The sequence below is a fragment of the Oncorhynchus clarkii genome, chromosome 17, assembly GCF_045791955.1.
Source record: "Oncorhynchus clarkii lewisi isolate Uvic-CL-2024 chromosome 17, UVic_Ocla_1.0, whole genome shotgun sequence".
NCBI lineage: Eukaryota > Metazoa > Chordata > Actinopteri > Salmoniformes > Salmonidae > Oncorhynchus > Oncorhynchus clarkii.
Window position 1 is genome coordinate 47,791,459 of NC_092163.1, and position 26,395 is coordinate 47,817,853.

Genomic DNA, 26,395 nt, shown 5'->3' on the forward strand with positions numbered 1-26,395 from the left:
TCGTGTCTCATAGGAGGGTTATCAGAAGCAGGATCTCTGCGTCTATGCCGTTGTGTTTATGTTCACTCTCACTGCGCCACACTTTGGGCTTAGGGAGATACTCAGTGCGGAGGGGGGTAAGGCCAGGGGCGAACGGTGAGAGTCATTTGGGGGTTTTAAGGAGGTGGATCAGGGGGGTTGGTGGCTGTTGTCCAAATCCCTCCCACCCGCAGAGTCCGGTCTCATACGGTGGTGACCCTCATGACCATCTCACGGTTGGTCGTGGCGCTGATGCGTGCATCGCTGGGCCTCAGCTGGCTGAGGATGTGCAGGATGGTGTAGCCACAGTGGTGGTTGAGAATAGTCCTAACACGCTGGCCTGCCCGGCCTCCCCTGTCCGCCCCGGCTGAACTGTGGGGAGGGTTTCGACCCCCACGCCCCCCACCCTTGCTGCTGGAGCTGACGGGGTCACCCATGTCCTTGTCTTTCTCATAGTTCAGTACTTTCCACTGCTGGTTCACCGCCTGCCAGCGCTTAAAGATCCGGTATACAGACGATCCCTCATGAATTATAAGACCTGGACAGAGAAAACCAGACAGACATGGACAGACAGACATGGGCAAGTAAGAGAGAGAAAGGGAGAGAGAGAGAGGACAGGTATGAACGTGAGGGATGCAGGAGCGATACAAGAGGTAGGAGAGAGAGAGAGGACAGGTGTGAACGTGAGGGATGCAGGAGCGATACAAGAGGTAGGAGAGAGAGAGAGGACAGGTATGAACGTGAGGGATGCAGGAGCGATACAAGAGGTAGGAGAGAGAGAGACAGTGAATAGAAAATAGGTGGATGGAGGAGGAAGGCAAGTGGATGGAGAGAAGTGAAAGATTGCAGAGTGTGAATAGCCAGACAAAGAAGGAAACAGATGAAAGGACACAGAGAAAGAGAAGAACAGGAGAGAAAGTAAGAACACACTGTGGGGGGAAAAAACCTTTAAGGCAGAAATGATTGTCGGCTACCTTTGCACAAGTATGCTGTAAATATTTAAACAGTCTGGATGTACAAGGCTCTTGAGAAGTGGCTGTACATTTTCAGCATTACATGTCACACAGACTACGACCTAAGTGAGATGAAAGCCCAAACAGAAACGAGCAAAACAAACAAATTGCTCTCACTAACTAAATTATACACACACACACACACAGCTGACAACTACAAGGAGAACTGACCATGAATGTTAAAATGATCAAGAGTTAATAGCGTTTTTTTATCGCTTTGTGGTGAATTTTCAAAACTCTTACTACTAAACACCAAACTGGTAACACTTGTAATGCAGCCAGTCTTACATTCAAAACCTTTCATTGTGCAAAGTTGCTAGGCACGTGGCCCCTCAGATATGTCCTGTTTTTTTATTTATTTTTCAGGTGTTAAATTAATAACTATAGTTAATTTTTAAGCCCACATTTGATAACATTTATTTATAAAAAGATCTGTCAGCTGAAGTTTGCGGAAGGGGCACACTGACTGGACCAGGAAAAGAGTACCCCCCTATTCTCCATAATAAGTGGTTCCTTCCAAGGTGCACCAAGGAGCAGATACGTTACTTCAGTGGAGGAGGAGAGAGAGTGTTGGGTGACACACATCTCATTTGATTTGATTTTAGCTGCCGGTGATGGGCAAGATTTGCAGGAACTATTTTGTTCCAACTAGATCCCCACACCTGACAAACTGAGCTCATTAATCAGTTCAGTGATTGCCTAAATTCAACACACCTGGTCTTCCAGGTTGGTTAAATAAAAAAACATGCCGTGCCTGCAGCACTCCAGTACCAGGGTTGCCTACCCTTGGTATTGGCCGTAGGGATGCATTTCTTTCTTGTTTTGGACTGTCTGGATTATTTTCATATTGGTACGGTATTGAAATTGAGTTACAGCACTGTAGGAGCTAGAACAACAAGCATTTCGCTGCACCTGCTGTAACATCTAAATTGTTTATGCAACCAATAAAATTTGATTTGTTGCACATATCTGGTCTTGTCAATATCTGATTTTTTTTAAAACTTACTGTGAAATAAAATCATAACAGTCATCATAGTAGTAGTACATTTGAGTATTAATCATACTTCTATGTTTCTACATTGCAGACATACATTTTCATTATGTAGTTCTCAAAATCTGTAGTAGACAAACCGGTTTACCTTTAGAATCTTTAGGTTTACCAAACATTTAAGCGATCATCAATTAAGAGCGTTCAGATTATGTAACAGTGAAATGTTGTTTAACAAAACATGTATTTACAGTAGATGAAACACTGATTAAGTTTGGAGAAAAAGGTGACTGTGTGATTTTGTGTGTTGTACTTAGTCAATTGAAAGTGTGCTTTGAGTTTTGAAGCAAATGCCTTTATGATGAACTGTTTTTGAGTTTTGTACTAAGAGTTATGAAAATGTACAGCATACTTGTGAAAACTGCACCACTGGAATTAAAAAACTGTAGGATGCTTCCCCTTGTCAAAGTTCAGGTCAGACATAATAACTGTCAGGAGACCAATCACAAAAGCTTATGAAGAGAAGGTAGAATATCTGTAAACTGTTTAGATCCTAGACCTAGTGCTGTAACACTGGAGCGTTTCAACCACCCTTCCTACATTCAAACTCTGGGAGCATTGTCACGCCCTGACCTTAGATGTCTCTGTTTTCTATATATTTTGGTTAGGTCAGGGTGTGACGAGGGTGGGTACTCTAGGTTTTTGTATGTCTAGGGTTTTTTGTATGTCTATGTTGGTCTGATATGGTTCCCAATCAGAGACAGCTGTTTATCGTTGTCTCTGATTGGGGATCATATTTAGGCAGGCCTTTTCTCCCACTTTCTGGTGTGGGATCTTGTCTATGTGTAGTTGCCTGTCAGCACTATAGTGTATAGCTTCACGGTTTGTTTGTTATTTTGTTCGGTGTTCATTCTTTTAAAGAGAATGTACGCATACCACACTGCGCCTTGGTCTCCTTCATACGACGAACGTGACAAGCATGTAGGTATTCTCCTTTGTTGTCATATGCAACTCTACTCATACCTGCAATTGCAATCACAAAAGCTTATGATTATCTTTTGATAGTATATCAGTGAGGTCTACGTTATAGAACCTTCTAGCTTACCTATGCACACAATGTCCATGAAGCCGTACATGCCATAGCAGATCTGGAAGAGCAGGTCCTGGCGCTGCCACTTGGCCGAAGGGCTGAGGGACGACCACACCAGCCAGGAGATGCTGGCGATAAGGAACAGAGAACCCAGGATGATGGCTGCTATCTGCACCTTCTCTATCACCGTCAGAAAGATGGCTTGCCACTGGAGAGAGGGGGGGTATACAGAGAGGGGGAGAGAGAGGGGCGGTGGAGAGAGAAAGAGGGAGGTGGAAGGAGGGAGAGGTGGATCAATGTGTGTGTCTTTTTGGTGGAGATAATTAATTATCTGTGCACTGATGTCACGCAGTTGCAGGCAGGAAGACGTGAAAAGGTGTTTTGTTACATTTGTATGTATTTTCGGAGCATTGGAGAGCTATGTTTCAGCATTCACAGATTACCTTTGATTTGGTATGGAAACCCTGAGGTGTAGGGCAGCACTTGTAGTCACTTACACCCACATGCGCACACGCAAACAGATCCTGTACCTGCAGTGGGTTCTTGGTGCTGATGGCCAGGACCTGGTACTTGAAGTAGCAGAGCTCACAACTCCAGGAGCCTCTCTCGCTGATCCAGCGGATGAGGCAGGGCTGGTGAGTACAGCGCACAGAGCCGTCACAGCGACACGGGCTCAGCAACTCCCCCTGGAGGACACAGAAACATATGCTTCAGTTAAAATCTCTAAATATCTACTGTAGGCATGGGCAACTACTCCGGTCTTTTGATCCTAGACTTTTGGTCCAGACCAGCACTAAAATACCTCATTCAGCTAAGCATGATGTGGATGATTCATAGATTTGTTGAATCAAGTGTATTAGTGATGGGTTGCTACAAAAGCCTGCAATCCCTGAGACCAGGCACTAAGCACTGAATCGTTGGTGAAGCTGACACGGATGTTCAAAAACAAGTGTGCACCTGGATCTCTAGAGGCACTTCTGGGTACATGGTTTTCTTAAGGGTGTTGTTTGAATAGTCATTTGAGACACACATGAGTACACCTACACCTTGGTATCTGGCAATATTCTTAGATTGCTATCTAATATAGGACATCCGCCATATTCTTGATTCCCTTCAACATGAGATCCACATAAATATCAATGTCAAGTCATATAGCCACTGGCTGAGGTTAGAGGTCAGGGTCAGGTGGCTTATCCCCATCATCTTGTGGTTTATTCCATTCCATTAAGTCCTGCCATCTAGTCTAGGACATTACTCACTATGGTAGTCTGGATGGAAGAGGACAAGCATTTCCATGGTAAAACGATGGTATACATTTGCCAGGATAGTCCAGTACAACACATTACAAAATGGAGTACAAGGATTGTGCATAAAAGGTGAGTGTTGTTTTGTGTGATGGAAGCAGGTATGTATAGTACAGTAAGAGGCATATTAATGTCATTGGATAAGTGAGGGGGGCATTACAGTTTGCATTATGGTACATAATAAGACCAGGATACTGTACTGTAACTACCCAAGCACAGGCAAAGAACAAGGAAGTTGTTGAATGCAGAACATTTATTTAGCTCACATTTCATGATTGAAGTTGTTAATGAGAGAGAATGTACAGCTGTATAGCTTTACATGATTTGGGAGAGGATGCCATTGCTAATCCTGACATAGCCCCCACATTAATTGTAGATTGGCACCAGGTTGACACACACTCTCAAGAGATATAATGTTACTCACATTACACCATGAATGTCCCCAACATAATGAAATTGAAAGTGGCTTTCTTGTCCCTCAGTATGTTCCTCAGTACACAAACATGCACACAACAATATAGCAAGGCATACCATGTGGTGCTGGGCCCAGTCAGGTCTTTGACAACAATACACTACATGACCAAAAGTATGTGGACACCTGCTGGTTGAACATCTCATTCCAGAATCATGAGCATTAATATGGAGTTGGTCCCCCTTTGCTGCTCTAACAGCCTCCAGCCTGGGAAGGCTTTCCACTAGATGTTGGAACATTGCTGTGAGGCACTAATGTTGGGCAATTAGGCCTGGGTCGCAGTCAGCGTTCCAATTCATCCCAAAGGTGTTCGATGGAGTTGAGGTCAGGGCTCTGTGCAGGCTAGTCAGATTTTTTCACACTGATCTCAACAAACAATTCTGTATGGACCTCGCTTTGTGCACAGGGGGCATTGTCATGCTGAAACAGGAAAGGGCCTTTCTCAAATTGTTACCACAAAGTTAGGAGCACAGAATTGTCTAGAATGTCATTGTATGCTGTAACATTAAGATTTCCCTTCACTGGAACTAAGGGTCCTAGCCCGAACCATGAAAAATAGACCAGACCATTATTCCTCCTCCACCAAACTTTACGGTTGACACTATGCATTGGGGCAGGTAGCGTTCTCCTGGCATCCGCCAAACTCCGATTCGTCCATCGGACTGCCAGATGGTGAAGAATGATTCATCACTCCAGAGAACGCATTTCCACTGCTCCAGAATCCAATGGCCGATGCTTGGCATTGCGCATGGTGATCTTAGGCTTGTGTGAGGCTGCACAGTCATGGAAACCTATTTCATGAAGCTCCCCATGAACATTTATTGTGCTGATATTGCTTCCAGAGGCCGTTTGGAACTCGGTAGTGAGTGTTGCAACTGAGGACAGACAATGTAAGCTTGTGTGGGCTACCACGTCGCGGCTGAGCAGTTGTTGCTCCTAGACGTTTCCACTTCACAGTAACAGCACTTACAGTTGACCGGGGCAGCTCTAGCAGGGCAGAAATTTGATGAACGGACTTGTTGGAAAGGTGCCATCCTATGACTGTGCCACGTTGAAAGTCACTGAGCTCTTCAGTAAGGCCATTCTACTGCCAGTGTTTGTCTATGGAGATTGCATGGCTGTGTGCTCGATGTTATACACCTGTCAGCAATAGGTGTGGCTGATTCCACTAATTTGAAATGGTGTCCACATACTTTGTATATACATGTATAGTGCATAACAAGCCATACCGTGCGGTGCTGGACCCAGTTAGGTCTTTGACACATTCAAATCAAATAAAAATCTAACTTTATTTGTCACATGTGCCGAATACAACAGGTGTACCATGAAATGTTTACTTACAAGCCCTTAACCAACCATGCAGTTCAAGAAAGTTAAGAAAATATTTACCAAATAAACTCAAGTAAAAACAGCATCAATGTAACAGTATAACTTTAGACCGTCCCCTCGCCCATACCCGGGTGCGAACCAGGGACCCTCTGCACACATCAACAACAGTCACCCACGAAGCATCGTTACCCATCGCTCCACAAAAGCCACGGCCATTGCAGAGCAAGGGGAACCACTACTTCAAGGTCTCAGAGCAAGTGACGTCACCGATTGAAACGTTATTTAGCGCGCACCACCGCTAACTAGCTAACCGTTTCACATCCGTTACAGTAGCACAATATAATAACAATAATGAGGCTATATACAGGGGGTAGCCCGATACCGTGTCAATGTGAGGTTACAGGTTAGTCAAGGTAATTTGTTCATGTAGGCATGGGTAAAGTGACTATGCATAGATAATAAACAGCGAGTAGCAGCAGTGTAAAAACAAATGGGAGGGGGGTCAATGTAAATAGTCCGGGGGGCCATTTGATTAATTATTCAGCAGCCTTATGGCTTGTGGGTAGAAGCTGTTAAGGAGCCTTTTGGTCCTAGACTTGTCGCTCTGGTACCGCTTGCTGTGCAGTGGCAGAGAGATCAGTCCATGACTTGGGTGACTGGAGTCTTTGACCATTTTCGGGGCTTTCCTCTGACACCGCCTAGTACATACACTGCTCAAAAAAATAAAGGGAACACTAAAATAACACATCCTAGATCTAAATGAATGAAATATTCTTATTAAATACTTTTTTCTTTACATAGTTGAATGTGCTGACAACAAAATCACACAAATTATCAATGGAAATCAAATTTATCAACCCATGGAAGGTCTGGATTTGGAGTCACACTCAACATTAAAGTGGAAAACCACACTACAGGCTGATCCAACTTTTTAATGTAATGTCCTTAAAACAAGTCAAAATGAGGCTCAGTAGTGTGTGCCTGTATGACCTCCCTACAACGCCTGGGCATGCTCCTGATGAGATGGCGGATGGTCTCCTGAGGGATCTCCTCCCAGGCCTGGACTAAAGCATCCGCCAACTCCTGGACAGTCTGTGGTGCAACGTGGCGTTGGTGGATGGAGCGAGACATGATGTCCCAGATGTGCTCAATTGGATTCAGGTCTGGGGAACGGGCGGGCCAGTCCATAGCATCAATACCTTCCTCTTGCAGGAACTGCTGACACACTCCAGCCACATGAGGTCTAGCATTGTCTTGCATTAGGAGGAACCCAGGGCCAACCGCACCAGCATATGGTCTCACAAGGGGTCTGAGGATCTCATCTCGGTACCTAATGGCAGTCAGGCTACCTCTGGCGAGCACATGGAGGGCTGTGCGGCCCCCCAAAGAAATGCCACCTCACACCATGACTGACCCACCGCCAAACCGGTCATGCTGGAGGATGTTGCAGGCAACAGAACGTTCTCCACGGCGTCTCCAGACTGTCACGTCTGTCACATGTGCTCAGTGTGAACCTGCTTTCATCTGTGAAGAGCACAGGGCGCCAGTGTCGAGTTTGCCAATCATGGTGTTCTCTGGCAAATGAAAAACGTCCTGCACGGTGTTGGGCTGTAAGCACAACCCCCACCTGTGGACGTCGGGCCCTCATACCACCCTCATGGAGTCCGTTTGAGCAGACACATGCACATTTGTGACCTGCTGGAGGTCATTTTGCAGGGCTCTGGCAGTGCTCCTCCTGCTCCTCCTTGCACAAAGGCGGAGGTAGCGGTCCTGCTGCTGGGTTGTTGCCCTCCTACGGCCTCCTCCACATCTCCTGATGTACTGGCCTGTCTCCTGGTAGCGCCTCGATGCTCTGGACACTACGCTGACAGACACAGCAAACCTTCTTGCCACAGCTCGCATTGATGTGTCATCCTGGATGAGCTGCACTACCTGAGCCACTTGTGTGGGTTGTAGACTCCATCTCATGCTACCACTAGAGTGAAAGCACCGCCAGCATTCGAAAGTGACCAAAACATCAGCCAGGAAGCATTGGAACTGAGAAGTGGTCTGTGGTCCCCACCTGCAGAACTACTCCTTTATTGGGGGTGTCTTGCTAATTGCCTATAATTTCCACCTGCTGTCTATTCCATTTGCACAACCGCATGTGAAATTTGTCAATCAGTGTTGCTTCCTAAGTGGACAGTTTGATTTCACAGAAGTGTGATTGACTTGGAGTTACATTGTGTTGTTTAAATGTTCCCTTTATTTTTTTGAGCAGTGTAGTTCCTGGATGGCAGGAAGCTTGGCCCCAGTGATGTACTGGGCCGTACGCACTACCCTCTGTAGCGTCTTACGGTCAGATGCCGAGCAGTTGCCATACTAGGCGGTGATGCAACTGGTCAGGATGCTCTCGATGGTGCAGCTGTAGAACTTTTTGAGGATCTGTGGACCCATGCCAAATCTTTTCAGTCTCCTGAGGGGGAAAATGTGTTGTTGTGCCCTCTTCACGACTGTCTTGGTGTGTTTGGACCATGATAGTTCGTTGGTGATATGGACATCACATCACCCTCTCTCCTGCTGAAAGATCAGCCACAAAATGTTGGCACCATTATTAACAGGTTGTAATCAACCCACTGGCTCCAGATCATCTATAAGTCTTTGCTAGGTAAAGCTCCGCCTTATATCAACTCACTGGTCATGCACTCCAGCAGGTATATTTCACTGGTCATCCCCAAAGCCAAAAAAGCACTGAAGTTGGAGACTTATGTCTCCATCACTAAGTTTAAGCACCAGCTGTCAAAGCAGCTTACCGATCGCTGCAGCTGCACACAGCCCATCTGTAAATAGCCCATCCAAACAACTACCTACCTCATCCCCATATTTGTTTTTCTGCTCTTTTGCACAAAAGTATGTCTACTTGCACATCCTCATCAATGATCATGTCACCAGAATAAGACCCTCAATATTTATTAGAAAGGAGCATCAAGCTCATCACTTTGCACTTTTTTTTTCTTTACCCCTTTTTCTCCCCAATTTCATGGTATCCAGTCTTGTCTCATCGCTGCAACTCATGTACGGACTCGCGAGAGGCGAAACCAGGTATCTCTATTGGCAGAGCTAGCACTTCGATGCAGTGCCTTAGACCAACGCGCCACTCGGGAGGCCACATTGCACCTGTGAAGTTCATCATAATTTAAGAATCTGACGCCTAATGAACGTTATGCTTTCCCGATGAGTTGTAATTGGGAGGACCGCACAACATGTCATCACGTGACTCAAAGTTTACTTCGATATGATGGCATATATATATATATATATATATATATGATCATTATATGCGCATAAAAACTTTCCACCTACATTTCTTGCATAATTTATTTTACAGACACAAAAAGATCCCACCTTGTCTAGCGTATTTAGTTTTGTTGACATTTGGAAAGGAAACAGAAAATTTGTCTGAACATCAGGCCTGTCATTACATTTTTTTATCCGACATGTACTTTACTTGCATAAAAAGGTTGGATGGAAACCTGGTTACTGAGAATTTGGTCAAAAACATTAATGGCTTATTAGATTGAATAAAAGTTTCGTAATGCTTAGGTTGCTATGAGTGTAATGATTGATATAAGTATGACACAAGACATCCAGGCAACCTTGAAAAATAAAAAAACGTTATATTTGAGTTGTGCCTGTTGTTCACACACATCTGCCCTCTCATTGGCTAGAATGGTCTCCTCCCAATTGACATACATTTTTTTTAAATACATTTCTTTCCATTGTTAAAGCGGCCACTTCAGTATATGATCAATATAATGGATAATATGTGGTAGTGACGTGTCTCTAGGCTTTCGAGATGGCATCCGTTTCCAATTATTTTATTTTTTTTACGGTCTCAACCATTGCAAGTCAAAATGTGATTGGTTGATTCCACTTTCACTCGCGGATGCTGCTCTAATACAGTTGAATTGCAAAGGCCTTCTGTCTAGCTTCTGAAGGCCTAGCCAACAGCTAGATAGCTTTATTTTTATCCCCAGAGACCACCAAATTAAAATTCCTGATTTTGATCTTTTTTTCTCTTCAATGTTAACCCTTTCCTTTCCAAAACAAACTGAAGACATTCAATCCGAATTTTATTGAAATATTATTGAAAAGATAGGAAATAAATAAAAACTAAATGTATATTTAAAAAATACAACAATTATAACCCTAACCCTTCTCTGAAGGCCCTTACGGTTCCCCACTGCCCATTTCCTTCTCCTCTTTGTTTCTCTCTTTCGCTTGCTGTGTTCCCCCCCTCATAATGTTTACCTTTCTCACACTCTCTCTCTCCTGTGTGTGTGTGTGTGTGTTTGTGTGCTCAGATTCCAGATAGCCACAGGGCTGCTGTAGAGACGGAGAGGAGAGAGAAGTGGAGGGGAGGACGGTGACGGGAAGGAGGGGTGGACGGTGAGTCAGCGCACATGTCTCACTGCCTGTTTGCCGGCATGGCCATCCAGAAAGCCAATGGCATCCCACTGGACACAAACAGGTTAAATCAACATTGTTTTAATGTATTGTGATGCAGAATCTGCATTGGATTTGAAAAAAGTAGTCAACTCTTGTTTTGAGGGTGAAATTTCAACCACATGATTTGATCTGCACACATGGGTGGCAGGTAACCTGGCGGTTAAGAGCGTTGGGCCAGTAACAGAAAGGTCACTGTTTGAATCTCAGAGCTGGCAAGGTGGAAAAATCTGCCGTTCTGCCTTTGAGCAAGCCAGTTAACCCCCAACAACTGCTCCCCGGGTGCTGATGACGTCGATTAAGGCTGCGCCTCTGAATCAGAGGGGTTGGGTTAAATGAGGAAGACACATTTTGGTTGAATGCATTGTTGTGCAACAGACTAGGTATCCCCTTTCCCTCATGGTAACCACATTTCAACATAGACAGACCTTGTATAAAATATTTTGAATTTGTACCTTAAAAGCAATGATAGTGGATATAACCTTGAAAAACTATCTTAATTTAAAAAATACAATAGGCAGGGCAGCACCTCCTACTGGAGAATTGACAAAACTACAGCTACCCCATGTTCTCCCATCCAAGGTTTTAACCAAGCCCCGCTTAGCTATTTGTCACTGACTATTGCCAATATGCTATCGTTAGAATGATTGTTGAGAGATCTCCACTTAAAAACTAAATAGATTGTTTATTGTTATCAAAGTAATTCCAAAGGGTAGGTTTAACAGATCAAATGAAATGTGACTACTTGATCAATAATCAATGATGCTTTAAAATGTCATGATATGTATGGATAATGAAGTGTTTGGTTGTCGACGCAACCAAATATCAACATTTGAAGGAGATGTACAGTTGAAGTCTGAAGTTTACATACAATTTAGCCAAATACATTTAAACTCAGCTTTTCACAATTCCTGACATTTAACCTCTAGTAAAAAGCAGTTCAGTGAGGATCACCACTTTATTTTAAGAATTTGAAATGTCAGAATAATAGTAGAGGGAATCATTTATTTCAGCTTTTATTTCTTTCATCACATTCCCAGTGGGTCAGAAGTTTACATGCACTCAATTAGTATTTGGTAGCATTGCCTTTAAATTGTTTATTGTTTGGGTGGCCTTCCACAAGCTTCCCACAATAAGTTGGATGAATTTTGGCCCATTCCTCCTGGTAGAGCGGGTGTAACTGAGTCAGGTTTGTAGGCCTCCTTGCTCGCACACACTTTTTCAGTTCAGCCCAAACATTTTCTATAGGATTGAGGTCTCCAATACCTTGACTTTGTTGTCCTTAAGCCATTTTGCCACAACTTTGGAAGTATGCTTGGAGTCATTGTCCATTTGGAAGACCCATTTGCGACCAAGCTTTAACTTCCTGACTGATGTCTTGAGATGTTGCTTCAATATCCCTCATGATGCCATCTATTTTGTGCATCATGGGGGAAGTGCACCAGTCCTTCCTGCAGCAAAACACCCCCACAACATGATGCTGCCACCCCCGTGCTTCACGGTTGGGATGGTGTTCTTTGGCTTGCAAGCCTCCCCCTTGATGGTAATGATGGTCATTATGGCCAAACAGTTCTATTTTTGTTTCATCAGACCAGAGGACATTTCTCTGAAATGTACGATATTTGTCCCCATGTGCAGTTGCAAACCGTAGTCTGTTTTTTTACTGACAGTTTTGGAGCAGTGGCTGAGCAGCCTTTCAGGTTATGTCGATATAGGACTCGTTTTACTGTGGATATAGATACTTTTGTACCCGTTTCTTCCAGCATCTTCACAAGGTTACCTTGCCTGGGGTGGCAGGGTAGCCTCATGGTTAGTGTTGGACTAGTAACCAAAAGGTTGCAAGTTCAAATCCCTGAGCTGACAAGGTATAAATCTGTCATTCTGCCCCTGAACAGGCAGTTAACCCACTGTTCCTAGGCTGTCATTGAAAATAAGAATTTGTTCTTAACTGACTTGCCTAGTTAAAAAAAAAAAAGTAATTTGCTGTTGTTCTTTGATTTGCACTTTTCACACCAAAGTCCGTTCATCTCTAGGAGACAGAACGCGTCTCCATCATGAGCGGTATGACGGTCCCATGGTGTTTATACTTGCATACTATTGTTTGTACAGATGGACGTGGTACCTTCAGTCGTTTGGAAATTGCTCCCAAGGATGAACCAGACTTGTGGAGGTCTTGGCTGATTTATTTAGATTTTCCCATGATGTCAAGCAAAGAGGCACTGAGTTTGAAGGTAGGCCTTGAAATACATCCACAGGTACACCTCCAATTGATTCAAATGATGTCAATTAGCCTATCAGAAGCTTCTATAGCCATGACATAATTTTCTGGAATTTTCCAAGCTGTTTAAAGGCACAGTCAACTTAGTGCATGTAAACTTCTGACCCACTGGAATTGTGATACAGTGAAATAGTCTGTCTGTAAACAATTGTTGGAAAAATTACTTGTGTTATGCACAAAGTAGTTGTCCTAACCGACTTGCCAAAACTATAGTTTGTTAACAAGATATTTGTGGATATTTGTAAAACTAGTTTTAACGACTCCAACCTAAGTGTAGGTAAACTTCCGCTTTCAACTGTATCTTCTGCTTGGATAGTTCTATCTGTGCCACTGACTTGGTCTGGCTTTAATTCCAGTTTGTCTACAAATAAAATAGTTATATGTTGGATTCTCATCTCCATCTCAACCAAATATCTAAATTAAAGAATAGGAAGAAATCAAATTAAACTTTATTTAAAGTGCATTTAAAGTCTGATTTGATGTATTCCTATTCTATTACTTAAATTTTTGTTTGAGATGGAAACATGAATCCAACATATCAAAGTTAAAGAATAGGACTAATTCAAATCAAACTTAATTTAAAGTGATTTAAAGTTAGATTTGATTTAGGTTGAGATGGAGATGTGAATCCAACATGTCAATTATTCATTTGTTGACAAACTATAATTAAAACCAGACTAAGTTAGTGGCACAGACGGAACTATCCAAGCAGAAGATACATCTCCTTCAAATGTTGTTATTTGCTGCATTAACATGCAAGCACAATTCAATTTGACTTTTGTAATACGGTAAATAGCCTAAAGTTGTCACGCCCTGATCTGTTCCACCTGTCCTTGTGCTTGTCTCCACCCCCTCCAGGTGTCGCTTATTATCAGCAGTGTATTTCTCCCTGTGTTTCCTGTCTCTCTGTGCCAGTTTGTCTTGTTTTGCCAAGTCAACCAGTGTTTGTCCTAGCTCCTATTTTTCCCAGTCTCTGTTTTTTCCCTAGACTTCCTGGTTTTGACCCTTTCCTGTCCTGACGCCGAACCCGCCTGCCTGACCAATCTGCCTGTTCTGACCTCGAGCCTGCCTATCCCCTTGTACTGTTTGGACTCGGACCTAATCACTGAACCCCTGCCGGTCCTGACCTCGAGGCTGCCTATCGCCTGGTACTGTTTGGACTCTGACCTGGTTTATGAACTCTTGCCTGTCCCCGACCTGTTTTTACCTACCCCTTTTGTTATAATAAATATCGGAGCTCAACCATCTGCCTCCTGTGTCTGCATTTGGGTCTCGCCTTGTGCTCTTATAAAAGTTAAGACGATCTTGCAAATGAATGTAACATTTGACCTTAAAATGAGTAACACATCCATGGGCACATTTTGAGGTTACTGTAACTATACATTTCTTCTTCAGTAATCATATAAAGCATGCATGTTCAAAATAGCAGACATAGGTCATCGCAAGTCTGTGGAGATCTTCAAAATCGCTGTAATAATCTTGAACGGCATTGATCACTTGCACCATGTACTTTTAATGTAATCTCAACTGCAATCCAGGTCATTTGTTTTTTATATTAGTTGAAGCACAGTGAAATCACATTCCTCTTTTGTACCGTATAAATTAATTAAATATCTGACATTTTGTTCCCATTTGAACTTTGCTGTGCGTTTAAATGGTTGAAAGTGAAGTGATAAGACGTTAGTGTGACAACTTAACCAAAAAATATCAGACATTGTTTTTCCATTGGAATTTGGTTGTGCTTTTAGATGGTTGAAAGCATTGGAAATTCAACTGTCTTTTTGAGTGGGTGAATATAGGTTGTAATCTCATTGATCAATGTCTCAACCAAATGTTACCCAATTTTCCATGTTGAAATGATGTAGTGCCCAGTGTCCACTTAGGATAAAAACACTTTACACTTACGCACACAAAACACTTGAGCTTTTATGTGGTCCATTTCATGAACATACTTTAAATTTTTACTACTGAACTTATTTAGGCTTGCCATAACAAAGGGGCTGAATACTTATTGACTCAAGACATTTCAGATTTTTATTTGTTTTATTACATTTACATTTTTAGTAATTTAGCAGACACTCTTATCCAGAGCGACTCACAGTTAGTGAGTGCATTAATTTTTATACTTTTTACTACTGGTCCCCTCGTGGGAATCGAACCCACAACCCTGGCCTTGCAAGTACCATGCTCTACCAGCTGAGCCCCAAAAAATTCTACAAACAAAATTCCACTTTGACATTATGGGGTATTGTGTACAGACCAGTGCCACAAAATCTAAATTTAATCCATTTTAAATTCCGGTTGTAACAGAACAAAATGTGGAAAAAGTCTCACACTTTCTGATGGCACTGTATGTGGAGTAATCATAGTCAGTCAGTGCTGGTGCTTTGATTTGGTATTTTCCTTCATTCAATCAGTGATTCTTTCCACTGTGATACATCCTAATTCATCCAAAATAGTAGGACTAATTTCTCTCACCCCTATTGCCCAGATTTGGTTTTCTACATTGAGATGTGTTATTGGTCGCTGCTGGTGAGTCTCTGATCCACCTCTACGCAGACGACACCATTCTGTATGCTTCTGGCCCTTCTTTGGACACTGTGTTAACAACCTTCCAGGCAAGCTTCAATGCCATACAACTCTCCTTCCGTGGCCTCCAATTGCTCTGAAATACAAGTAAAACTTAATGCATGCTCTTCAACCGATCGCTACCTGCACCTACCCGCCCGTCCAGCATCACTACTCTGGACGGCTCTGACTTAGAATACGTGGACAACTACAAATACTTAGGTGTCTGGTTAGACTGTAAACTCTCCTTCCAGACCCATATCAAACATCTCCAATCCAAAGTTAAATCTAGAATTGGCTTCCTATTTCGCAACAAAGCATCCTTCACTCATGCTGCCAAACATACCCTTGTAAAACAGACCATCCTATCAATCCTCGACTTTGGCGATGTCATTTACAAAATAGCCTCCAATACCCTACTCAACAAATTGGATGCAGTCTATCACAGTGCAATCCGTTTTGTCACCAAAGCCCCATATACTACCCACCATTGCGACCTGTACGCTCTCGTTGGCTGGCCCTCGCTTCATACTCGTCGCCAAACCCACTGGCTCCATGTCATCTACAAGACCCTGCTAGGTAAAGTCCCCCCTTATCTCAGCTTGCTGGTCACCATAGCATCTCCCACCTGTAGCACACGCTCCAGCAGGTATATCTCTCTAGTCACCCCCAAAACCAATTCTTTCTTTGGCCGCCTCTCCTTCTAGTTCTCTGCTGCCAATGACTGGAACGAACTACAAAAATCTCTGAAACTGGAAACACTTATCTCCCTCACTAGCTTTAAGCACCAACTGTCAGAGCAGCTCACAGATTACTGCACCTGTACATAGCCCACCTATAATTTAGCCCAAACAACTACCTCTTTCCCTACTGTATTTAATTTATTTATTTTGCTCCTTTGCACCCCATTATTTGTATTTCTACTTTGCACATTCTTCCATTGCAAAACTACCATTCCAGTGTTTTACTTGCTATATTGTATTTACTTTGCCACCATGGCCTGTTTTGCCTTTACCTCCTTTCTCACCTCATTTGCTCACATCGTATATAGACTTGTTTATACTGTATTATTGACTGTATGTTTGTTTTACTCCATGTGTAACTCTGTGTCGTTGTATCTGTCGAACTGCTTTGCTTTATCTTGGCCAGGTCGCAATTGTAAATGAGAACTTGTTCTCAACTTGCCTACCTGGTTAAATAAAGGTGGAATAAAAAAAATAAAGTAGTTCATTCTATGAACATTATATTGTATTTGAATCCTGCAACCAAGTGTATCTCAGTCTTGATCAATACTTATCATCGTCAATCAACACTTATTCTCAGCTAACAATCACAGACATGGACAAAACATTATTTTCATATACAAAGTGAATGTTGAAAGAATGTCTCCACAGAGTACTGAAAACGTTCCTGAACAATTCATGGAATGTGCCTGTCATGAACATTATTGGAATACCCTATGAATATCCTGGAAACCAACAATTGCTCGCTGGATTGTATCTTTGCCTCTCTGTCACTATGATGTTTTGGGGGATGAAGTATGGAGTATTGAGCATGGGTGGGACCAAACTTGATTCCCAACCTCAAAACACGCACAGAGTGCCCATCATAACAACTTAATATAAATAAGATTTGTTTCGGGGCATATAAATATCCACAGCAGTTGATGGTTCAATTGGCAAGGACTGAAGTAGCTGGGTCCAAAAAGAACCAGCAACATTATATAGGCTAATTCAAGGCTAAGTGAATCTGCTCCTTGGGCATAATGTCTTATAAATCAAATAATGTAGACAGCTAAGTAACCAATGATTTATTTGTTAATGGGATGTTATGGAGAGACAGGTGAACCAATGATGACATAGAGTACCACAGTATGAGTCATAATACCCATAAAACCTAGCAGTCAAACAGGGAAATGGTTCCAATAATTTTTCCACCATTCATTTTCCCATAGGGTATTTTAGAAACACTGTGTTTCATGTAGGCTTACCCTGGCGTGATGTTTTGATAACCGTGTAAATCTCTCTAGGACAAGGTGGCTTTTATCAATCTACAGTGCCTTGCGAAAGTATTCGGCCCCCTTGAACTTTGCGACCTTTTGCCACATTTCAGGCTTCAAACATAAAGATATAAAACTGTATTTTTTGTGAAGAATCAACAACAAGTGGGACACAATCATGAAGTGGAACGACATTTATTGGATATTTCAAACTTTTTTAACAAATCAAAAACTGAAAAATTGGGCGTGCAAAATTATTCAGCCCCCTTAAGTTAATACTTTGTAGCGCCACCTTTTGCTGCGATTACAGCTGTAAGTCGCTTGGGGTATGTCTCTATCAGTTTTACACATCGAGAGACTGAATTTATTTCCCATTCCTCCTTGCAAAACAGCTCAAGCTCAGTGAGGTTGGATGGAGAGCATTTGTGAACAGCAGTTTTCAGTTCTTTCCACAGATTCTCGATTGGATTCAGGTCTGGACTTTGACTTGGCCATTCTAACACCTGGATATGTTTATTTTTGAACCATTCCATTGTAGATTTTGCTTTATGTTTTGGATCATTGTCTTGTTGGAAGACAAATCTCCGTCCCAGTCTCAGGTCTTTTGCAGACTCCATCAGGTTTTCTTCCAGAATGGTCCTGTATTTGGCTCCATCCATCTTCCCATCAATTTTAACCATCTTCCCTGTCCCAGCTGAAGAAAAGCAGGCCCAAACCATGATGCTGCCACCACCATATTTGACAGTGGGGATGGTGTGTTCAGGGTGATGAGCTGTGTTGCTTTTACGCCAAACATAACGTTTTGCATTGTTGCCAAAAAGTTAAATTTTGGTTTCATCTGACCAGAGCACCTTCTTCCACATGTTTGGTGTGTCTCCCAGGTGGCTTGTGGCAAACTTTAAACGACACTTTTTATGGATATCTTTAAGAAATGGCTTTCTTCTTGCCACTCTTCCATAAAGGCCAGATTTGTGCAATATACGACTGATTGTTGTCCTATGGACAGAGTCTCCCACCTCAGCTGTAGATCTCTGCAGTTCATCCAGAGTGATCATGGGCCTCTTGGCTGCATCTCTGATCATTCTTCTCCTTGTATGAGCTGAAAGTTTAGAGGGACGGCCAAGTCTTGGTAGATTTGCAGTGGTCTGATACTCCTTCCATTTCAATATTATCGCTTGCACAGTGCTCCTTGGGACGTTTAAAGCTTGGGAAATATTTTTGTATCCAAATCCGGCTTTAAACTTCTTCACAACAGTATCTCGGCCCTGCCTGGTGTGTTCCTTGTTCTTCATGATGCTCTCTGCGCTTTTGACGGACCTCTGAGACTATCACAGTGCAGGTGCATATATACGGAGACTTGATTACACACAGGTGCATTGTATTTATCATCATTAGTCATTTAGGTCAACATTGGATCATTCAGAGATCCTCACTGAACTTCTGGAGAGAGTTTGCTGCACTGAAAGTAAAGGGGCTGAATAATTTTGCACGCCCAATTTTTCAGTTTTTGATTTGTTAAAAAAGTTTGAAATATCCAATAAATGTCGTTCCACTTCATGATTGTGTCCCACTTGTTGTTGATTCTTCACAAAAAAATACAGTTTTATATCTTTATGTTTGAAACCTGAAATGTGGCAAAAGTTCGCAAAGTTCAAGGGGGCCGAATACTTTCGCAAGGCACTGTATTTGCAAGTATTTACCCTCCCAAAATGAAATGCTAATTTACTGCTAATGTGGCTATAATAAAGAACTACAAATGCCATGATGACCTGCACAAGACTGGCAATAGAGGCAAAGGTCAGAATATCTGGATTAACTATCTAATGTTAGCTAAATGTAGTAATAACTTATAAATTTAGTAAATGTAATAAATTGGCTACATTTCTTAAAATGGACAATTCTGTGATCTGTCTTGTGCATGTTTTCAATTGACACAATACCTGTTAGCAAAGGTTTCAGTTAGTGATGACATGCAGGAGCTGGCCTTGCAGGGATTTTTAGTTTTGCATGGTCTACTTTGATGCATATTAACATGTTTGAATCTGAGAGTAAATAAAGGTGAATATATTGGTAATATTCAACTTGTTCGAGAGAGATTTACATGGTTATCAAAATGTCACGCCAATGTCAATGGAAGGCAGGTAATTAAATAATCAAAAGAAAAACCTGTTTATTATAGCCTACCCACTTGGCAAAAACTGTTTAAATCAACGTTGTTTCCATGTGATAGATTTCAACAAAACAATATATTTTGTTACGATGTTGAATCAACCTGGAAAACTGTTTAAATCAACGTTGTTTCCATGTGATAGATTTCAACAAAACAATATATTGTTACGATGTTGAATCAACCTGGAAAACTGTTTAAATCAACGTTGTTTCCATGTGATAGATTTCAACAAAACAATATATTGTTACGATGTTGAATCAACCTGGAAAACTGTTTAAATCAACGTTGTTTCCATGTGATAGATTTCAACAAAACAATATATTGTTATGATGTTGAATCAACCTGGAAAACTGTTTAAATCAACGTTGTTTCCATGTGATAGATTTCAACAAAACAATATATTGTTACGATGTTGAATCAACCTGGAAAACTGTTTGAATTTGACAAAAGTCATTAACGTAGGGTCAGTTCGTATTTTTACCCAACGTTTAACCTAAACCCAATCACAAGGTGACATTTTTTGTTGATTTCACGTTGAATTCACATTAGTTGACAACTCCAAAACTAGATGGTGAACTGACTTCTGTGCCCAGTGGGTAGGGGTTATAGGTACATATGATGGGAAATAGGCCTTGTGTGAAATCATTGTCAAAGCGAAAGAGATACCAATGCATGTAGGTCTAGATTATTTATGGTTCTCATAGAAATATCAAAACATTATTTTAAAAACTCCAATTCAATTGCATGTGGCGCAGGAATCGCTGACTCGCTGCATTTTCCTAATCAAGACACCTGCTAGTAACTCTTAACTGGTTACGACAGCTCATGAGGTCTCCAAAATATATTTAGACTAGGTGTGACTCTAATGACTAAAGAGGCTTCATGCATAGCTTTTATTTTTACCCATAACAGTAGGAGTAAAATGTCTCTATTCTCACCACTTACAACCAATTTTCTACTCTGAGACGCTTTGTGAATACAGGCCCAGGCCGGTTGACCCACAGTGACACAGCATGTTCATCTCTCCATCTCAGGTTGACAGTGTCAACAGGGAGTCACCCCCATCACCGAGCCGCTGGAGAACGGCCTGCTAATGATCATGAATATTTGATACCTCCTGACGAGGTGGCTAATTGTGTTTGTCGAAGATAAATGGCAAGCGCCACGGAGGTCGGGCCATCACCTGTTGAGACACTTAACCTGAAGAATCGATGAGGAGAAGGAATAGAGAAACTGTGATAGAAGTGTGATATGCAAACTGCTTTTTATACTGTTCAACATACCTTGTGTCAATTGAAGCTTATCCTCAATACTAAGAACTAAACTAATGGTGTTTTCTAATGCAAGAAAAATACCTCTGAACCTTTCACCTATTACTACCTGTCAGGGCAAGGAGATTGACGTTGTAACCTCATATAAATATCTTGGAATTTTAATTGATGACGACCTCTCTTTTAAATTGCATATTCAACAACTTACAAAAAAAATGAAGCTGAAAAGGGATTTTATTTTAGGAATAAGACCTGTTTTTCTTTTGAAGCCAAAAGGAGGCTAGTATCAGCTACATTTATGCCTTTACTAGACTATGGGGATATTTTATATATGAATGCTTCCACTCAGTGTTTGAGATCAAATGACACTCTTTACCATGGCACTTTGAGATTTATTTTAAACTGCAAAACCCTTACGCACCACTGCACTTTGTATACCAGGGATGGCTGGCCTTCTCTAGTCACTCGTAGGCTCAGTCACTGGTATACTTTTATTTACAAAGAAATTTTTGATTTATTACCTTTTTATTTGTGCATTTTTATTGTTCAGAAATGTGGTGGGTACTCTCTTCGTTCGCTTCACTTTATCCTGCTAACTGTTCCAAATGTCCAAACTGAATTTGGTAAAAGGGCTTTTATGTACTCTGCGCCATCGTCTTGGAACACCTTACAAAATACTTTTAAACTGGAAGAACTTGTCCCGATTGGTATTTTTAAATCACTTGATGAAGGATTTTGAGGCTGATTCCCTGACCGGTCAATGTTTTTAATTTGCTTTTTTATACTCTTGTGAATTCAATGTTTTTTACTAGATTACTTGTACTCCCTGCACATTAAGTCTCCATCATGACACTCCTATTGTTGTCTGTCTGTATTTTTTTTGTAATGACTTGGTGCTGCCTATCTTGGCCAGGGCGCTCTTGAAAAATAGATTTTAATCTCAATGAGCCCTTCCTGGTTAAATAAAGGTTTAAAAAAATGTAACTATTATGTAGTGCTATTGCACTGTATGTGATTAATGTTGTGCTCCTCAAAATCCTCAGCTTTTTCATGAAGTTGTTTCAAGGCCAACGGTTACCTCTCACTATGTTGGGTAAAAGGCTGACCATAACTAAGGTTGGGATCAATTCCATTTTAATTGCCCCCATTAACTGAAATGTACACTACCGTTCAAAAGTTTTTGTCCATTAAAATAACATCAAATTGATAAAAAATACAGTGTAGACATTGTTAATGTTGTAAATGACTATTGTAGCTGGAAACGGCAGATTTTTAATGGAATATCTACATAGGTGTACAGAGGCACATTATCAGCAACCATCACTCCTGTGTTCCAATGGCACGGTGTGTTAGCTAATCCAAGTTTATCATTTTAAAAGGCTAATTGATCATTAGAAAACCATTTTGCAATTATGTTAGCACAGCTGAGAACTGTTGTCCTGATTAAAGAAGCAATTAAACTCACGTCAACAGTGAAAAGGCAACTCTGGGATGCTGGCCTTCTACGCAGAGTTGCAAAGAAAAATACATATCTCAGACTGGTCAATGAATAGAAAAGATTAAGCTGGGCAAAATAACACAGACACTGGAGAGAGGAACTCTGCCTAGAAGGCCAGCATCCCGGAGTCGCCTCTTCACTGTTGACGTTGAGACTAGTGTTTTGCGGTTACTATTTAATGAAGCTGCCAGTTGAGGACTTGTGAGGAATCTGTTTCTCAAACTAGACACCCTAATGTACTTGTCCTCTTGCTCAGTTGTGCACCTGGGCCTCTCACCCCTCTTTTAAATAGTCATTTACAACATTAACAATGTCTACACTGTATTTCTGATCAATTTGATGTTATTTTAATGGACCAAAAATGTGCCTTTCTTTCAAAAACAAGGACATTTCTAAGTGATACCAAACTTTTGAAAGATAGTTTATATTTTCCTCAATGGCATTCAATTATAAACATTTGGAAATGGAATTGGAATTCCAGTTAACCTTATGAATTGACTGAATTGAAAACACAACTGACATTCAAGTGTTTATCAAGTTGAATATAACCTGGCTATAGAAAGGGCTGATGTATGAAAATTGAAAATGTCAAACTGTACCAATATCAAAGCCAAAGAGTAACCTTTTTGTGAATAGCTTACATAGAATCATCATAATGAAACCTCAAAAGCTAGAAAGGTACATGTACAAATGAATGTTCTCAATTAACCATGTGGTTTTAAAAGAGATAACAGAATCCCTAAAATCGGCATTTTCTTTTCATCACCTATTTCCCACTCTATTGTTCTTTTCCCACCATACTACACTTTACCTAACTGTCCATCTCACCTCCCCCTCTCTCTATCCCTCGCTCTCCTTTGTCTCTTTCCCCTCCCCCACTGTCTTTCTCCATCTCTTATCATCGCTCCTTTATTATCTTGCTCTCTGCTTGGTTCATATCATTTAGGATGTACTACATAATGAGACACACACACACACACAGACACAACCGCACATACACATATGTTGACATGTGCACAATTACACAGAGTTAGTGCTCCAGAAACACCTGACGGTGACAGAAAGGTTGTTATTGTCTCTGGTCTCAGACATAACTTACAACATTCCTCTCTGACTAGACCAGTGTGAAAAAACAGTGTATATGAATTCATGCACAAGGTGATCAGATTCTTTCACCCAGATGGTAATGACCACTTTCTGTATAGTTTCTATTCAGAGAACAAATACACAGGTAGAAGGAAGAATGCGATTTAACCGACTCAAGTTGATTATATCTTTAATGTAATGGAGTGGAATACAGTGTTCATGGTGTGTTTCAGCTAAAACCCTGGGATTGCATGTGGGAGTTGTCCATCTAGACAATCCACTGTGGGCACTCTTGGTTCCATGAGCATGTCTCTCCAGTGATGTTGGATGAATGTCAGAATCTGCCTGCAGTCCAATGCCTTACACATCAGCACTCATCAACCAGCAGAGCCTGGGTCCATACACGTGCACCACCACCATTAATTACCTCACTGCAAATAACATAGAGCTATAGCCAGCCGTTTCAAGGATATTCTTAGAACCATACTTTGAAAATGAATTATCATCTAGGATAAAAGACTCCTCAACCTCCCATTCGAAACCCACTTCCTAAGCTCTTCTTTATCTGCAGTCTTTCGGCTAAATGAGAAAATGTGACCCGTTTAATATACATGTACAGTTAGAGGTTGGGAAGGAATACCATTCCCCAGTGCAGAGGTGGAATAATACACTTGACTGTAGATTTGTGATAAGGTTAGGGCACTATACCCCTAGCTACATGGTTTTTGTCTTGCAGACTCCACAGTCCTCTCTTCATCTCTTATTTCCCTGCACAGTAAGTCCCCATCACGACACTCCTATAAATCAACTCCATGCGATGTTGTCATCTCCACTCTATTAATGGAACCACGTGCCTCCTTTCAAAGGATACCACCAAGCCTAATTAAAAGTGTTCAAAGGTCCTGTCTCATTTGATTCCCTCAGGGGATCCCTATATCACGGGACATGGTGCTGCAACAGAGACTGTTCCTATCTATAAAACTACAGCCCAAAGTTAGACTTAGCTTGGGCCTTTTTTTATTTTGAGCTCTTTGACAAATAGCCCAATTCAAACAAAATGTATTTTAATTTACTCAAGAATACAGGAAGTTGATTTGCTAGAGTAACAGACATTTTCTACCATCACTAATAGATTGAATTTTGTGCAAACAATAATCTTTGTTGATTAATTGTGATTGGATGTCATTATAAAAGGGCAAAGGTCATTAAATGCATTACCCAGGATGCACTTTACAACTGTATTTCACTTTATCTACTGGTAGCTTAGAGGTTAAGAGTGTTGTGCCAGTAACTGAAAGGTCGCTGGTTTGAATCCCTGAGCTGGCAAGGTTGAAAAATTGTCTGTTCTGCCCTTGAGCAAGGCAGTTAACCCCCAAACAACAACTGATCCCTGGGCGCCTATGGCGTTGATTAAGGCAGCCCCCCGTTCCTCTCGGATCCAGAGGGGTTGGGTTAAATGTGGAAGCACATTTCGATTGAATACATTCAGTTGTGCAACGGACTAGGTATGTCCTACTGTGTTAAAACTACTATATGTCATTGTTGCTCCCTAACATGTTGTACACCTCTTCACATTATTTGTGTTTTCCTTTTTGCCTGTGATGAAATCCTGAAAAGGTTTGCGATTGATGAAAACCTTTCAAGACTGTTGGTGTTATACAGTAGTGTCAGGTTCAGACTGACATTGAATCAAATCACAACAATCAGATTAATATCGAAAGCACTTCTGTTAAAATCATGGTATGTACCTACAGTATTCATTTGTATCTGGTTCTTGATGGTGAAACCACTGCCTGTTTTACCCTGAAATTATCTGCATGGAAACAACATATGGAAAAAATATGTATGTATGGAACAATGTATGGAACAACATGTGTATGGAACAATGTATTGAACAACATGTATGTATGGAACAATGTATGGAACAACATGTATATATGGAACAATGTATGGAACAATATTATGTACAGTGGGGCAAAAAAGTATTTAGTCAGCCACCAATTGTGCAAGTTCTCCCACTTAAAAAGATGAGAGAGGCCTGTAATTTTCATCATAGGTACACTTCAACTATGACAGACAAAATGAGAAAAAAAATTATGGTGGAAAATAAGTATTAGTATAGTAACGCCTCTAGCACTGAGATGCAGGGCCTTAGACTGCTGAGCCACTCGGGAGGCCCTGCCAATATCTGGTCTTTGGAGACAAAGCTTGGCTTGATCCAAACAGTTTGATCTTTGAACTGATAAAAGACATGCTTGTTTGCCATAGCCTAGTAGAGGGATACCTGAGCTTCCCTGCAGTGTGTGCTTATGTATAGACCTGAAATACAGTACATGCAAAGAACCAACTTATAAGCCTTGAAGAAACTTATAGAAATAACCCTGGAAACAATGGGTAGTCACAAGGAGCAGGGGGAAGGGTAGCCTAGACTTGGATAGATAGGTGAAGTGCAGGGCTACGGTTGAGGACAGGGGCGCCTACCTGTTCGGGGCCCTGGAAACAGATCCGGCACTGCGGCGAGCGCATGCCACTGTCCAAGCTGCTTGTGAGCGACACCGCGTCCAGGCCTGCTTGGAGCTTCTGATCCTTCTCCTCGAATGCCAGGCTGCGCGGCCGGGGATCGGTGCCATAGTACTCCTCCTCATCGTCCCGAGTAGAGCAGTCGAAGCGTGGCCACCCGCAGCCTCCTACCCCGAGCCCTCGCATGCTGCTCGTTCGCCTGTCTGTGTCTGTGTCTGAATCGGTCTCCCGTCTTGAGCCAGACCGCATGAAAACCAGCACTTTCAGTTCATTGAAAAACATACGGATCCGGTACTTAAACATCAT

At 41.7% G+C, this 26,395-nt stretch overlaps 1 protein-coding gene across 1 annotated transcript; it reads right to left on the reverse strand.

The window, feature by feature from the left end:
* Positions 1–26,395, reverse strand: LOC139369782 (E3 ubiquitin-protein ligase MARCHF9-like). The gene is made up of 4 exons (XM_071109049.1): positions 26,051–26,395; positions 3,640–3,795; positions 3,125–3,317; positions 1–556 (listed from the first exon to the last, which is right to left on the reverse strand). Exons 1-4 carry the CDS (start codon positions 26,393–26,395, stop codon positions 222–224), a joined length of 1,029 nt encoding a protein of 342 aa, XP_070965150.1. The 3' UTR covers positions 1–221.

Bases quoted from the DNA above. Each gene is read 5' to 3' on its own strand.
- LOC139369782 (XM_071109049.1), bottom strand. From the start codon at position 26,395: ATGATGTTTAAGTACCGGATCCGTATGTTTTTCAATGAACTGAAAGTG. The intron at 3,796-26,050 runs GTAGGCGCCCCT...TGTGTCCTCCAG, and splicing joins GTTTCCAGGGCCCCGAACAG to GGGGAGTTGCTGAGCCCGTG. The intron at 557-3,124 runs GTAAGCTAGAAG...TTCTCTGTCCAG, and splicing joins CATGGACATTGTGTGCATAG to GTCTTATAATTCATGAGGGA.